General features: G+C 39.2%; 1 protein-coding gene across 1 annotated transcript; it reads left to right on the plus strand.

The window, feature by feature from the left end:
• The first annotated feature begins 1,933 nt into the window (after nt 1-1,933).
• On the plus strand, nt 1,934-16,265 carry LOC125288594 (SH2 domain-containing protein 1A-like). The gene is made up of 4 exons (XM_048235073.1): nt 1,934-2,174; nt 9,619-9,679; nt 12,385-12,529; nt 15,991-16,265. Exons 1-4 carry the CDS (start codon nt 1,996-1,998, stop codon nt 16,011-16,013), a joined length of 408 nt encoding a protein of 135 aa, XP_048091030.1. The 5' UTR covers nt 1,934-1,995; the 3' UTR covers nt 16,014-16,265.
• The last annotated feature ends 547 nt before the right edge of the window (nt 16,266-16,812 follow it).

The following is a 16,812-nucleotide window of genomic DNA, read 5'->3' on the forward strand; positions in this document are numbered from 1 at the left end:
TTTATTTGTTATTATTGTTTTTGTAAAGCACATTGAATGACCTCTGTGTATGAAATGCGCTATATAAATAAACTTGACTTACCAGGCTTCTGAGTGTCGTTTTGTTTGTCTGTTTGTTTGTTTGTTTTGCCACACACACCAGGCTATTATCAGAGACTTTGTAATTAGGAGACTTTGTAATTAGTTCGTAAAGCTAAAGTAAAGCTAAAGTAAAGATTCATGAAGGGTGATGAAACATTCAAGCCTCACAATGACTTGACTTAAGTCTGTAACTATTTATACATCATGATTGCACTCATTAAGCATCATGATGTTATTATAGAAACTTTTATAGCTTGAAGTATGAAAATGCATTATAAAACTTCTTTTATATCTGTAATGTCCTCGTTGATGTCGTCATTACCATTATCAAAAGGTAGAAGGAGCTTTAAGAATGTAGTCATGGCTATTTCTGAATGGTAAGAAACCATTAATAATTTTGAGGCATTGTGAGTACTTTATAATCCTTTATGAATGTGTGTATAATGCATCATGGATAATGACTATTGACTAGACACCAGGACCAGACTGGACTATTGCATCCTCTTGGAATTATAAGGTTCTATCTGCACTCTGAGCAGATATTTAGCCTCAAACCTTTTGCATTCCATTCAGTAAAAAAATATGTGCAACAAGTCCAAATGTATACAAATTTCAAAAACCTCACATACTGTATTGTTACATTATTAGATAATAATTTCAACTCAATTTTGCCAAAAATATCAGCAAGAAAATAATAATTATGGTTATGGTTATGGGATTTGGCAGATGCTTTTGTCCAAAGCGGCAAATACAAAACAATATAATACTTAAATGTAACAGGGAACAATTTAAAATGTTGGTCAGACTACATTAAGGAGAATAGCAATAATAAACAACAATGTCAATTCAATCAATAGCCTAATGAAATAAGCAATGAAAATTAAGGAAAATAGCAATAATAAACAATAATGTCCATTCAATCAATAATATAATAACAATTATAACAATAGCATGGTAAGACTAAATTACCGGGTTGTGTGTGCAGCTTTCATGTAACCTTCTCTTTCAACAGTGCTGTGCAAACTTAGGCATTTGCCTAAACACAGTTAGTTTAAAAGTCTGCTACATTCAGATACTTAAAAGTACTTTGTATGGACTTCATATGCTTATTATTAATTCAAGTCATTTGAAAGCATCCTCAAATTCTAGTGTTGTTTCAAATGTGTAAACAGCTTTCAACTTTCATTCTTATCTCACACTACTTCACATAAATTGCAAAAACAATGTCGCTTTGAAATCGATAGTACAAGTGCAAACTGTTTTCATGTCCTCTTAAGTGACCACAATATAGGGACACCTGACAGGTCTCATTTAACTCTTGAGCTATTTCAGTGGAACTAAGAGAGCTATTCAAGTAACCAGTGTGTGAGAGGGCTGTGCATGCTCAGATGTATTTTTGTTTACAGGTATATCTGTATTTGTATTATGTTGTTTCGGTTATTAGTATCTATTGATATCTATCGATAGCCACATGAACAAAAAGCCGAAAGGTGAACAAAATCTTAAATGCGAAACACAGTACTTAAATAAAAACACCGATGTGACACGTGGCGCACCATGCAGTGTGGCATGTACAAACTTGATTTGCAGTTGAGGTATATGCACACCACATCCTAGCTGATCTAAAATAAATGTTTTTACTAGAGCTGATATTATACATCATCTTATATTTCAGGTGTCTCACTAAGAGATGCAGAGAATAAAAGACCCCACAAAAAGTTCCAACCAAGTAATATGTAGGCCATGCAAAGTTGACTGTGGTGAGACCTAAGTGTTATCTTCAGACGTGTGACACCTTGGGAGCATGAAGCTGAAAAAGGTGTAAAGAGCCAGTTCCTGCCCTTGGTTTCGTCCTGTTGCCTCTGTGACAGCACACACACACACACACACACTCACACTCACACACACACACAGATGCTGCTTCAGTACTCTGTTAACACAAACCTGCTCAAAGGTGTATTCATGGAGTCGATCTACTATGGTAAGATTAGTAAAGAGGTGACGGAGCGACTACTGGAGAGGTATGGGAAAGATGGCAGCTATCTCCTGAGGGACAGCGAGAGTGTCGCGGGAGCACTGTGCTTCTGTGTCAGGTGTGTATAACAAGAAAGAAGTGTGAGCAATGTGCTGGGCCATGATTTGTAAGAAAGAATCCATGGATTGCCTTTTGTTTCTTTTTGAAATCTTGAAAAGACTTAAAGTGAAAATTGGAAATACATTAACTTTCTGGAGCATTCTGGCTGTGTGTAAAGTGGGTATAATAAGAGAGAAGTTTGAGCAATGTGTTGGTTTATGATTTGTGTTCTTGGTCATTGGAAAAGGGTGAACATAAGAAAATATAGCATATATTAACTGAGGGATGTGCTATATGTGTTTTAATGTTATAGTTTCATCATGTTAACTCTTTGTTGGGTACCTTAAAAGAAAGAAAGACAGCAATTTTATTTTTAAAGCTACATTATTATTAAAGCTAGATTTTTACATGTTTTACATGCTTACTTATGCTTATATTATCTACACAGTGAAATATCAAAAAGAAATAAATGTATATTGAACCAGTATGCCCCTTTGATCAAATTACATTTTCAGATCCATTGTCATTATGAGGGAAGTGTGGCTTTACTTTTAGTTTTACTTTTGATTCTTTTTTTTATTTTGACTTCAGTGTATTTTATTTTAACCCCCTGGTCAAGGTAAAATAAGACTCCATTTCCGCAGAGAAAATGCAAAGTGTGCTTTCTCAACTGTAGTACAAGGCAGGGGCGCCTGCAGGAATTAATGCTATGGTACGCACCCCCCCCCCCAGCCTCGCTCAAAAAAATAAATAATAATCACGCGTGGATAATATTCCACATGCAATAATACAACAACAACATCTACAATGACCTATTCATTTGGACAACTTGATACAGCCCTATACAGGCTAAAGTTACCTTGGTTTGTTCTAGCGTACCGTGATGTCTGGCTTTAAACAGCTGTAATGCAGTCTAACATTCTGACAAGCACACCAATTGCCTACCTTGTTCCTGCCCATCTGGAATAACTCCTTTAGCTTTGCTGACTCCATACTTTCTGTTTTCGTTGTTTAAACTTGTGATATGCATGATGAGTATTGAGTGAATTAGCTCAACATTGTGTGCTGTTAACCATATATAGATAGCCGAGTAAAAGAAAATAACTAGTAGCTAGTTGCATGCCTGCGTGCGTATTCTGTCTCCTGCTCAAACAAAATGTGCGCGCGTTAATTTTGATAACGTGTTAACTAAGTTATGTAATAGAAAATTGTAAATAGCCTGATGATGGCATGCAGCTAATGGGATACTGTGCATAGTTGGGAAGGTATGGTGGGCCAATTTGGTGTGAATACACATTACACACACACACAATTTTCTTTTCGTTTTGAGTAGCCTGATGGTGCGCGCACAGTCGCATGTCGGACATTACACCCTGCAGGCCTGGTCAGCAACAGGATCAGACATCAGGACTGCAGAGCATTGTTTAACCAAGCTTATCACCCGCAGAGAAGAAATACTCTTTTCTGATGGTGGGGTGGCTATTAATTCTGAGTAACGGGACACCTATGAAGTAGATTTGGTAAAAAAAGGTTTAATCTCTGTTCCATATCAATACTTATGAATGGTAACTATAACAACCATAGTAGGACGGGGGTTGAGTCTGGAAGCAGGCTTCACAACAATGGAATCAACTGTAAACAAGCTAACTACCTTTGTGCCGTTATCTCTTACTTATCACCCGGAGAGAAGAAATACTCTTTTCTAATTGGCTGGTGGGGTGGCTTTTAATTCTGAATAACGGGACACCTATGAAGTAGATCTGGTAAAAAAAGTTTGCCGTTCCATATCAATGCTTATGCAATGGTAACTATAACAACCATAGGACAACAGTTGAGCGTGGAGGCAGGCTTTGCAACAATGGAATTGACCGATCCCAAGCCCCGCCCCCTTTTGCTATGTCACAATGAGGACTTCGGAGGACCTCGGTCAACCTCGGTCAATTTTGAATTTTCTAGTGGCCATTCGGTATGACAATACGCCAGTTATGCGAATGCTATAATGCTTCTTTGCGCAGTAGCTGAAGTAACTAAATAACTAAAGAGCTCAAAAGGTTCAAAGATAAGCCTGGGATACTTGTAGAAGTGACATCCGATATCCTGACCGTGTGAAGCGTTAACACACATAGGCCTAACTTTGCATAACTTTGGATAGGCTGCTACTTCTCAGTAAAGAAATCTGAGTGTGTACGAAAATGTTCCCTTTATTTGTGTTCATAACTAGGCTACACACAAAAACATAACTAAATCTGGTTTCCAGTGATGAAACGACAACATAAGCCCCACGCAAAAAATTATACCTACCTTGCAGGAACTGAACTTCGCATATTCATACGATTGGAAGGCGCGAAAAGAATACACCTTCAATCATTATCGCCTTACACACAACAAGAATACTTTCAGCTTTGCTACCTTGCCATGTTTAACTTGGGATAGAAGACTGTTCACAGAAATAAGCTAATGATCCTTTTTCAACAAACGCCAATAATAGCCTATACTGCGATGCATTATTGATGGCTGAACGAGAGATAGCCAATGTCTTCTAAAGATCGAATCATGTGCAGATTCAAAACTATGCAGTCTCGAAATCGCCCATATTAGACCTAGGCTACTACATTGCCCACGTTTAAATGAATTATAGCATAAGCGGGCAAGTCTAGTGCAAGACAAATCACGTCTGCAAACTGCAGATATGTCAAACGTGATAGGCATGGGTTTGAACTCGGAGTGGTTTCTTTTCAATACACTTGTATCATGTTTATTTGAACTCTTCCTTCTAAAGCAGCCATTCAAAATAATAAGTAGGCTATCGGGCCTACCGAAGAGAAGCTATCTCTCCACCTCCCCAACATGAGCTGCTTGGCTAGTCACTCTCCCAAGTTGCATGGGAACTTGGATCTGCAGCACTTGGTCCAGTCTTCTATTAATCCTCGAAATATGGTTAGATTTTGTTATGGACACGTCAACACCATATTTTTGCACAGACCTGTTTATTGTATCAGTCACATCTGCAGCAAATAAGGTAAACTACCTGCTCGTGATAACGTGCTAATTGTTTATCCCCAGTTAACATGCATCCCATTAAGATCCACGACACCGGATTTGTTTGTCCTCAATTTGTGGTGTTCCACCTCGTTGATAACAGCAGACATTGTGAATGTGTCCATCTGCATACTGAAGGCCTTTCTGGCCTCTGTTTTTTGAATATATCAAGATAACTTGACGCCCAGAAATCCAGCATACACTGTTGCACTCGGCTAAATGGGGGTGCTGCGTCCCCATGTTGAACACGCGTTCTCGCACACTTTCCTGCAAACTTGTCCGACTTAGCAACAGTAACTATGGGACTGACAATGGGAGGAGGGGCTTGGGATCAGTCAATTAACTGTAAACAAGCTAACTGTCCATGCTATCGCTGTTATAGGGCCAACGAAGGCATGGCTTTACAGTGGCAACAGGGTGATAAGCGGGATAACCAGGGATGGATTACTGCACGGGCCTACAGGGCCCAGGCCCAGGGGCCCAAGAGGTCAGGGGGCCCTGAAGCCCAAGCCTTTGCATGGAATCATTGCCTCAATATCAACAAATCAGGATGTAGGCTATGAATCTGATTGAATTTAGTATTGGCCATCCCCAAAATGCACCAGAATACAGGAAATCACATTAAACAAATTAAAAGGACCCCCAAACCCCCCCTCCCACATAAGCAACAATTAGTGGGGGGCCCTTAATACATCTGGGCCCAGGGGCCTGAAAGTTCATAATCCGCCCATGGGGATAACAGCCTTTGAGGTGTGTAATGGACTCGGATGGCTCTTCGGAATGCAGCTGAGTTCCATTAACATGAACGGGCGTTCCTAACCTTCAGAGGTCTGATAAATCCACTGCAAAAAAATTGACCACTGTAAATGGCAACCGGTTTTGAGATTCTGATTCTCGTCTTTCATATTATTCCATGAGTAGTCCGCTCACCTATCCCAATGAAAATTCATTGAAAGTGAGTCAGCAAGTAGCCTAACATGTTGTTATGACCGGCGGGCAATACATACCTTACTTATACCACAGCATGGTTGAATTTCTTATTGTGATGCACTCTTTACAACATCAATTATTGTACAGATATTTCCACAACTATGAAGTAGTTCCAGTATTTTGGCCACTCGTTGTTTAAATGAACTGTCGCAACCCAGTTACAATTTAGGTTTTAGCTCAGTTAACAACAACAACATGTTACATTTTATATAGCGCTTTAACACTCAAAGCACTTCACTAACCACCACCAATGTGTAGCACCCACCTGGGTGATGCACGGCAGCCAATATGCACCAGAACGCTCACCACACACCAGTTTAAGGTGGAGAGTGAGGGAGTGAATGAGCCAATTACAGTGCGGGATGATTAGGGGGCCAGATTGAATGAGTCAGGTTGGAAATTTAGCCAGGACACCAGGGAGTGTCATGGGATCTTTAATGACCACAGTGAGTCAGGACCTCGGTTTAACGTCTTATCCAAAGGATGGCATCTCCTACAGTACAGTGTCCCTACCACTGCACTGGGGCATTGGGATCGATCTTTTTGGCCAGAGGGAAGAGTGCCACCTACTGACCACCCACCAACATCACTTCCAGCAGCAACCTAGTTTTCCAAGGAGGTCTCCCATCCAAGTATTAACCAGGCCCACACCTTCTTAGCTTCAGTAATTCAGCTATAAGACAAGGTATCCATTGGTCTGGCTGCTGGCATTTGAAGCGAGTAAAACTGTGATTTTACGAAGCTAAAGCTCAACAGAATCCTGGGATATGCCAGTTTGGCAACGATAGAGATGGGCTTTTGCCGCAGCAACCACACTTGATTGGGATCAATGTATAACAGCCAGACAGTTTTTCAAACAAGCCGCCTGAAGCCGGTTTTAGCCACTGAACGGTGGAAATTATGGCAGCAAATTACAGTTTTTTTCAATCGCTAACAAGCGCTTATCCATACTTCAGATACTTTTTCTAAACTCTTAACACAGACTCACACCTACAAAACACAATTGGCCAAATGGATAATTTTCCTCTCAAAAACACATTTTGTTAAATATATACTAACTCTTCATTTCAAAACAGAACACATCTTTCTCTGCACACACTAACTTTACCAAAACACTGGAAATCTGATTTAAAATGAAATTATTCTGTCAAAGAATAACACTTGTTTTCACTTCACAAGGTACATGCAGTCAATCAAAGTACACCAGGTTTCAAAATACTGGCTATTGTTGTTGACATTACAAAAGCAGCATAGACTTTATGTTTCAGTTTTACAGGTATCTGCGTGCAAAACATGCAATCCAGCGTTTTTACACTACATTTCTTGGTTGGGAACTGTATGTCCACATGTAATGTTCACATTCAAAAGCATTCCAGTAAAAAGCTAATCAGTTTTTTTTCCTGTACTACAGGAGGTTCAGTAGAAATACTGTTTACAGTATGATAGAACAGAAAGAGTTTACAGTATTGCTTACAGTGAACAGAATATCCATGAAACACACAAGAGCATTCTGAACAAAACAAAAAAACAACAGCAAAAAGCCCAGATAAAAAGGGGGGAACTAAAAAAAAGCACAACATTACTGTATCTAATCTCTGCGATTAGGCCACATGTTTTCATCAACATCACATATTATCCAAGGCGATGCACCTGGGATGAAACCGCTTGATAGCAGAAGCAGAGCAGCTACTGTATCTAAGGTTTGGAATATTGTTTTTACTATTGTGGGATGTTAACATTCGTAAATACTGCAAAAACGATCCATAATTGTGTTGAGAGGTATAGCTTGTTTGTTAAGAAAATGTAAGCATTGTGGAAATGTGTTCACTGACTGCATATTGTGTGAAAACAACATGGAATGTGTGAATGGTATGGCCATAAAATACCAATGCTGTGCTAATTGTGTTTAGAGTTTTGAAAATGTGGTTAGACAAACGCTTGTTAGCGACTGAAAAAAACTGTAACACAACGCAAGAGTGCAACAGTGGTAAATATATAATGGACTCCACGGCATTTGGGTATTAGAAGTTAATGCACTTCGAGGTATAGGGCCTAATGGCCATTTCTACCTCGAATGAGCATTATCTTTTAATATCCGAATTTGTTGTCCATTATCCCTTACATCGCTGAAAAGAACAGTGAAATCTGGAAGAATGATGGAATGGTGTCTTCAACATTATTATAACTGTCAGTTTTGTCAACTGGTCCAATCACTGCAAAGAGACTGTCTCTGTCTCTTTCAGGCTCTTTCGCTTCTCATCTGACTGTCTTTTTGTCTATTAATCTTTTGCTGTTTCACTCAAACACACACCTATCATCTTCCCATTTGTTTGATGAGGTCTCACTCTCACACTCCTCATTCTCTCTCTCCCCTGAATATCATTTAAATTTAGGGTATACCTCAGATGATAAATAGACACTGGGAAGATCTGCACACGTATGCACACACAGACACACACACACACACACACACACACACACATACATTTCTGATAAAACAAACAAACAAAATTACAACACTATGATTGAGCTAGCTAGACATAAGGAAGATCTGTCACATTTTTACATCTCAAGAGCATCAGACCAATAGAAGCAGCTACACTGCAACCATGTAGACCTATTTAGAATGAGTAACAGCAGTTTGTCTATGTGAGGTAAAAAAAAGTAAACAAGACAGTTTCAGCTAACAAAAGGTGGTAATTATAGCAGCAAATTAAATGGGATGATGGACTCAAAATGTTAGAATATGGGATAAGGTCTATACATGCTACAGCATCCTGGTTTCTTTTGGAGTAGGTACTCCAGCTAGCATAACTGGATTTCTCAAGGGATTATCCAGGGTTCTGAGATCGGGATAAGATATTTATATGCACAAACACAAAATCGGGAAACTAAACAAACCGGGATAACTGGGGTACTCAATGTCCATGTAAACACAGTCTTGCTCTCTTTTGGTCTTTCTCTCTCGTGTCATTCCTGCTGCAAGGGTTCAAGCCAACAGGGAACTGCTCCGGCTCTGCTGCTAGATGGAGATAGGCTTTGTCTACGTTTGCCATTCCCCAGTCATGCACAAAATATGTACAACATTTCTTTGCACATGCACAAATTATTTTGCACAGCTGCACAACATGTCAACATCTTTTCAGGAGCAAAAAATATTATCCTGAATATGACTCTGAATTAACCCCATAGATCAACAACAAACTCTTATAAAAGCTGACTCCAGACATGTGGTTCTCATCAGACAAAGATATGATAACAGAGTTAAAATAATAGATTGAGCATAAACTGTGATGTACTTAAATTGAGCTCGAGCTGTGTACCTTTGCCAAAGTGCAAGATGTGCTTGACTGGGAATGAATGGGATCAGTATGGGATGGAGGGAGGATCTGTGATTGCTATGTTACTAACGAGCATGTCTTATGTCCATGCAGGAAAGCACCCTTTGTCCACACCTATCGCATTGAGAAGTCTCAACGAGGCTGGGCAGTAGAGGTAAGATGTGTAACCTCAACACACACACACACACACACACACACACACACACACACACACACACACACACACACACACACACACGTACATAACTCATGATTATTGTTTACGTTTCATTTTTAGGTTTGACTTTGTTGAACAGTAGAAAACATTGTTTTCATGTTGAATGAACTTGATTTAACTTGTTCCTCTATGTTGAGTCTGTTTGGCTCCTTTCTTACTTACTTGTGTCAACTCTATCTTGAGTCCTCTTTTGTACTTTTGTCCATTTTATGCAGTATCCTATAATCTACATTTGTCAATGAACATACTGAATGAATCTGAGAATTTGATTCTCAATTTGATTCTGAATTCAGATTCTACCCTATTTACAAGCCTGCTATTATAACTTTACAAGCATAAACACTACAACACCACAGTCTGAATGTCTATTTTCTGGCATTGCTGCTGTGCATGTGGCCTCAAAGTGCTTGTGCACCTTGATCCAGTAGAGACTTGGTTCACATGTGCCCATAGTGGGCTAAAGGGCACTTTTCTGGGGTAGATCACAATGCTCATTGGACTGACTCTAACAAGACCTAACCTGACTTAATTTGACCTAAATTACTGACTTACCGACTTGATTTGGCATTAACTTGACTTAAAAAGAGAAATCTGGTATATTTCAACATGGGCCCTATTGGTATCAGTCATATTAGATTGTTTTGTGCTCTAAATTTCCACTTCAGACCCAAATGAGGGAAATCTGTCAAAGTTAAAACCCAACTGACCCCAGGCTTTGCAATAGAAGCTAAATTGTATTGCTGCTTAGCATTGTGGTTGCATTCTGGATTTCCCCTTTAAAGCAACAATATGAAACAATTTTAACAGCTTTATCCTTAAATACTATAGCTTTAAGTATATTTCAGGGGGGTTGAGGATAGAACAGTTTGGAGTGACATGAAACAGATGTGAGAGAGATGGGGTGATTGGGAAATGACTGTCATAAATCAAACTAGGGTCACCACAACACTTGGGTGTTGCCATTTTCCACGCAGCTGTCCTCTTTACAAATCTTGTATGTGAATTTTTTACTGTTTTGTACCTTCTGACTCATGGATAGAATATCTTTGTCACTGTCACCGTGTGCTCGGAATACATGGTAGCCTATTGTATTAGACAACTCTGCCATTCTGCCGTAGAATGGACGTTATTAGTCATTTTTCAACACACTGGGTATCCCTTTTGCACAATTTCTCAACATGCAGGGCAGTACGATAAAAGGTGACATCAAGGGGTAAATACCAAGGGGGCTATAATTGCGACATGACTGGATTTGACCTGATTTCACCTGACTTGCACCTTGATTTGCAGTGGCTGTCTTCTAGTGCCACATTCAGTCAAGCTTACCGAGTATACTGTATGGTTCACTCAGTTTTAACCCCTTACTGTGTCACCCCAGCAAGCCTTGCTGATGTTCATCCCTGCCTCTCACATGACTAACAAACCAACAGTCCAGCAGAGCTGTGCCAGCCACCGTGTCTTGGCTACACAAGGCACTTCCTCTGATATAGACGTTGAACCAAAACCAGACACATAACAACAGCGACTTCTCCACTGCACTTCTTCCCTAGTTTCACTGCAGTAGCAGTTTGCTGAAAGGCCTGTGGTTTGTTGTGCACTCAGAGCCATGTGTTCTGCACACGCAGGCATTTCTTTACAGTCATTTACACAGCACTAGCTACATGAACAGATATATTATATCTTTATATATATATATATGTCCATATGTCATCATTATCATTCATTATTATCATCATTATCATATCATTATTATAAATATTTATCAATATTTATCAGTCTCTAGTTAGAATGATGCTTGCTAATGCATGGATCTTACTAGAAGATCTGTGCAGACACCTACAACCTACTTATCTCCATGTCTGTGCATATCTTAGTCTATCTCTCTCTCTCTCTCTGTCAGTTTCACTATGATGTTTTTGGTACAAGATTGGCAACAACGACAAGATCCATTACCACAACTTGATATTCAGTCATTATGGTTCATGTGGCTGGCATTTTGTAGCAAAATCACGGCACTGGCCTAGTTTTACTTGGCTCTTTTTAGCATTTCTTTCCTAGCTAATCGTTCGTAAGATCAGTATCATGTACTCATTGCAGTAATCTGATGGCTGGGGACTTGTCTCTGCAATCAATGAGAAGGCATGGAGTTCAGAGTTCAACACAGTACTACTGCCCTCTTATCTGTCCTCAGTGCAGACAACTTATATCAATAAGTTGATATTTGAATATTTGAACCCTGATTATGATGACATTCTGAGCTGGCCTGTCTTCGACTAAGAATTAACTTGGTCGGAAAAAAAAACACTGTTGAAAAAAAAGGATCAAACAGCCACCATTCACAATAACAATAATATTATGTTTAATATACAGTATTTGGTGCAAAAATATTTTTTTGTGAGATGTTACCATCATGTGTAATTTGTTATGTATTCATACAGTAATTTATACCATAACATAATTGTAACATATATACATCTAAATATCATTCTAATAAACATTTGTAATTAAAATACACCTAAATATAATCTACATGATTGTAAATGTACTCTAAAGATCTAATATTAAATTAACGTATTGCCATTTACTGTAAATGACAGTAAATGTAACCCAAGGGCCTTGTTTGCATTTTTGCTGTGCTGCAGACAGTGAGTGGCAGCAACCCTGAATACTTCCAGAGCGTGAGCAAGCTGGTGGAGTGCTACAGGGCCAAGACCCCCCGCAACATGGAGCCGCCGCTCTATCCCCTGGACAAAGACAAACTCAGCGAGGAGGCTCTGCAATCTATAGGTAACTGAGAGCCATACTATGTGTGTATGGTATAAAATTCTCGCCAAAAGTTTTCTGTACCTGTACCAAAGTTTTGTGCTTGTAAGAATATTTTGTGCTCGTAAAAATTATTTGTGTACATGTAAAAATACTTTATATCCGTAAAAATATTTTGTGCATGTAAAAATGGTTTGTACATCTTCAAATCCGTTTTGTCACTGTGTAGAAAAAAGTTGTGTGAATTTGCGAACGATTTTTGCACGCACGGATTTTTCATTTGCAAGTGCGCATCTGTTTTCTACAGACATGAAACAGATCTACGGGTACGATTTTCCCAAAACAGCCAATCACAGCACTGCTTACTGAACGGCCAGTCAGCCGATCAGCTCGGTTCTTTAATTCTGAAACGCTGGACATACCGCTCTGGGTACATCCATGTAAACACCACAGCAGAGCCCGTCTACGGAGAGCCTTGCCACTCCGTATTAAGTCCCATTGTACCGAATTTTGGATGCAGTTCCACCAGAGTTCCACTGGGGGCGATCGCCACGAGTGCAGAATGAATGGGAGTCAATGGAGCTAGACGGCTAAATTTGTCTCTTTCACCTGATTGTCGTTGACAAATCTCAGATTTGATTGTAGTTTGTATAACTTCAACATGGGTTATAGGTCAAAAAAGTTAAATGAGCAGTACTTATGTCCTTTTGATTTCTTACAGGTTGAATTCGTTGTTGCACATAACACGCTAGCATTGTGCTAATGAATGGCGTCATTGACACATTTTAAAGCTTTTTTAGAACAATTAAGTGACTTTAAAAATATAATACTCAACCAAGTGTATTTTCTTTGCCTCCCCTTTCGAATACAATACTCAAATTACTTGAAAAAAAATTATATCCCGAGAAAAGTGGATTTTGAGGGGTACAGCTCCATAGACCTCCATTCATTCTGCACTCGTGGACGAGCGCCCTCATGTGGAACCACAGAAGGAACTGCAACCAGTTCAGAAACCGGAAGTTTCCGAGAGTGGCAGTTCTCCCCTTATTAGACATTCTCTGACCACAGTCAGAAGAGGTGAAACACTTAAAAAAGAAGAAGAAGAAGAGGTGAAACAAGTATTGGCTGGGCTAAGCTAACATCAAAGATACTGCTTTTATCAACCGTCTCTGCTAACGTTACGTGAAAGCACCGCACATATAACGTGGGAAATACAAAGGGAGGAATGACTAGTCGGAAACATTATAACACAATAACTATACAGAACAATTATCATTAATAATAATACTAACCCTGTGGGAAAAATAACTTAATGAGACACGCTTCATTTTCGTCCATAATGGTAAACTACCCAATTTCATGTAAAAGTACAATGGTTAGGGCGTGACTATTAGATTCATAGTAGGGAAGGAATAGAGTTAAGTTGAGCTGTTTGCTTGTTAGGTAAGTTAGCTCTTCTTCTTTTTTAAGTGTTTCACCTCTTCTGACTGTGGTGTTTACATGGATGTACCCAGAGCGGTATGTCCAACGTTTCAGAATTAAAGAAGCGAGCTGATCGGCTGACTGGCCGTTCAGTAAGCAGTGCTGTGATTGGCTGTTTTGGGAAAATTTGTAAAAAAGTTTTGTGTCTGTAGAAAAAAGATGCGCACTTGCAAATGGAAAATCCGTCCGTGCAAAAATCATTCGCAAATTCACAAAACTTTTTTCTACACAGTGACAAAACGGATTTGAAGATGTACAAACCATTTTTACATGCACACAATATTTTTACAGATACAAATTATTTTTACATGTACACAAATATTTTTTACGAGCACAAAATATTCTTACAAGCACAAAACTTTGGTACAGGTACAGAAACTTTTGGCGAGAATTTTATACCATATGTGTGTGTGTGTGTGTGTGTGTGTGTGAGTGTGTGTTTGGTGTGTGTGTGTGAGTGTGTGTTTGTGTGTGTGTGTGTGTGATTGGTGTGTGTGTGAGTGTGTGTTTTGTGTGTGTGTGTGTGTGTGTGTGTTTGTCTGTGTGTGAGTGTGTGTTTGTGTGTGTATATGTGTGTGTGTGTGTTTGTGTGTGTATACGTGTATGTGTGTGTGTGTGTGTGTGTGTGAGAGAGAGCAAGAGGGAGATAGAGAGATGAAGAGACAAAGAGAGAGAATGAGAGAAAGAGTGAGAGACGGAGAGAGAGAGAAATGAGTGAGAATGAGTGAGGGAGTGAGTGAGAGGGATGGATGGAGGGAGTGGTAACAAGTGTATGAGGGAGTTTGTGAGTAAGGGGGGAATTCTCCCATTTTGGAATTGTCCCATTCGCACGCTTCTGTGTTACGCATATTCTCCCATTCCCGCTTCTGTCACACACACAGCGTGCAAGTTTGAAATCAAGGCGGCCTTATGGAAGAGGCATGATTTATTTAAAATAGAACCAGACTGATCCACCACCTTGTTAATTCAGGTTTATTTGAAAATGTGGAACGTGGACTTTCTCAATGACCTTCTGAATGCCATTTAAATCCAGAAAGAACACAAACCAGTCTTTGATTTTGAAAACGTTAGCATGGAGACCTGCCTACAGTATGGTGTGTCATCACATAACCTAACACAGAATTGACTTCACAAAATGTCACTTTGAGGTTTGTTTATAAAGAGTCAAGACCTGATTGAGTTATGTAGATTCATAATTTAAAAACTCACTGGGGAAAAAAGTTTCAATGGCAGCTGCTTTTCATAATATCAAGGTATGCTAACAAAGCTGTAGACTGACACCTGCAGTTTCTGGCATAACAATACCAGCCTCCATTACAAACGAATCAAGAGACAGGAGAATATAAACTATTCTACTCGACAATAGCGCAGACGTCTGTGCAAATGTATGGATGACTTCAGTCAACTTGGGAAGAAATGGACGAATTCGAACGAAGTAGGCTATTGGATTATGACTTCACGTTAAAACTGAAGATGCACAGTCGGTGATAAGGTAATGTCTGGAAATATGCCACCGTGTGACACTGTAATGGGGAAAAACATAAAGCCGTATCAGCATATTAAGCACCAAATGTGATAGTGTAATGTTAATTTGTAACATTCTGTGTAACATACATGTATTTAGAACTAGGCCTACATGTACACTGCTGACATCAAGCAATATGCTGCTTCACCTTATAGTGGCGTTCGACCCTAATACAGCCATCGGGAGCGCGCAGCTGGAAACATGCCTAAGTCAGTGGCAGAATGCGCACAAGAGTTGTATTCATACAGTAAGAAACGGACAGATTTTGGGGTTGCTCCTCCCAAAACGTGTAACTCCCTCTATATCACACATAAATGGGGTGGGGAGAATTTACACACTTTTTTTGTTAATTACACACCCTTACGCAGTACGCACATGGGAGAATTCCCCCCTAAGTGAATGAGTTAAGTATAACTGTATGTTTATGTATTTACTGTTATGTATTTTCCGGACCCTGAAGTTCTTTCCTGTTCAACAGGTCCAAGTTATTGGGAAATATGACAACATGAAAACCTGCCCCTGTGAATGTGTGTGTGTGTGTGTGTGTGTGTGTGTGTGAGAGAGTGACAGAGAAAGAGAGAGGGAGAGTTTATGTATGTGTGTATGAGAGAGAGATTCAGAGAGATAGAGAGTTTGATATCAAATAATTTGTATATTTGATGTGTAGTAAAGTCTTCAGACTAAAAAAGTCCTCAGTGGCACTGATAATGTGAAAATATATTTTACTCTATTTTTTAAACATTGTTTGTGTGTGAAATAAATACAAATCTAATTTTCTTAATAGTTTTATGTCTCCTGAATTATTGTACAAAAGATAGCACCATGCAAAATGATTTACCACTAGGTGGCAGTAGACACAATTCTTGCAAGAATGTGCAAGCCTGCTTACGGTCAAGTCAAGTCAAGTCAATTTGATTTATATAGCACATTTCATACACAGAGGTCATTCAATGTGCTTTACATAAACACAAGCACAGGAATAGCTAATAAAAACATAGAAGAGCAATAGTCAAAGAATAGAACACACAAGGTACAAGTAAATAAAAGCATAAAAGGGCAATAGTTTAAAGTGTTTAAAAAATAAGAATGAAAACACATACAAAACAACATAGAATGATTATACTAGACAATCACCCAGTGAGCAGCAGCACTCTTGGTTTGCCATAGGTTTTCTCACTTTTTAGAAGGCAAAACGTTTTTATTTTGTTGTTTTTGTTTGATTGTTTGTTTTATCTGGCCACAATTCAGTGTTTCCGTCTGTCTCCTGCCCACAAATATTTGTACAGTGTTTCCTAAAAAA

The sequence above is a fragment of the Alosa alosa genome, chromosome 23 (assembly GCF_017589495.1).
Source record: "Alosa alosa isolate M-15738 ecotype Scorff River chromosome 23, AALO_Geno_1.1, whole genome shotgun sequence".
Taxonomy (NCBI): domain Eukaryota; kingdom Metazoa; phylum Chordata; class Actinopteri; order Clupeiformes; family Clupeidae; genus Alosa; species Alosa alosa.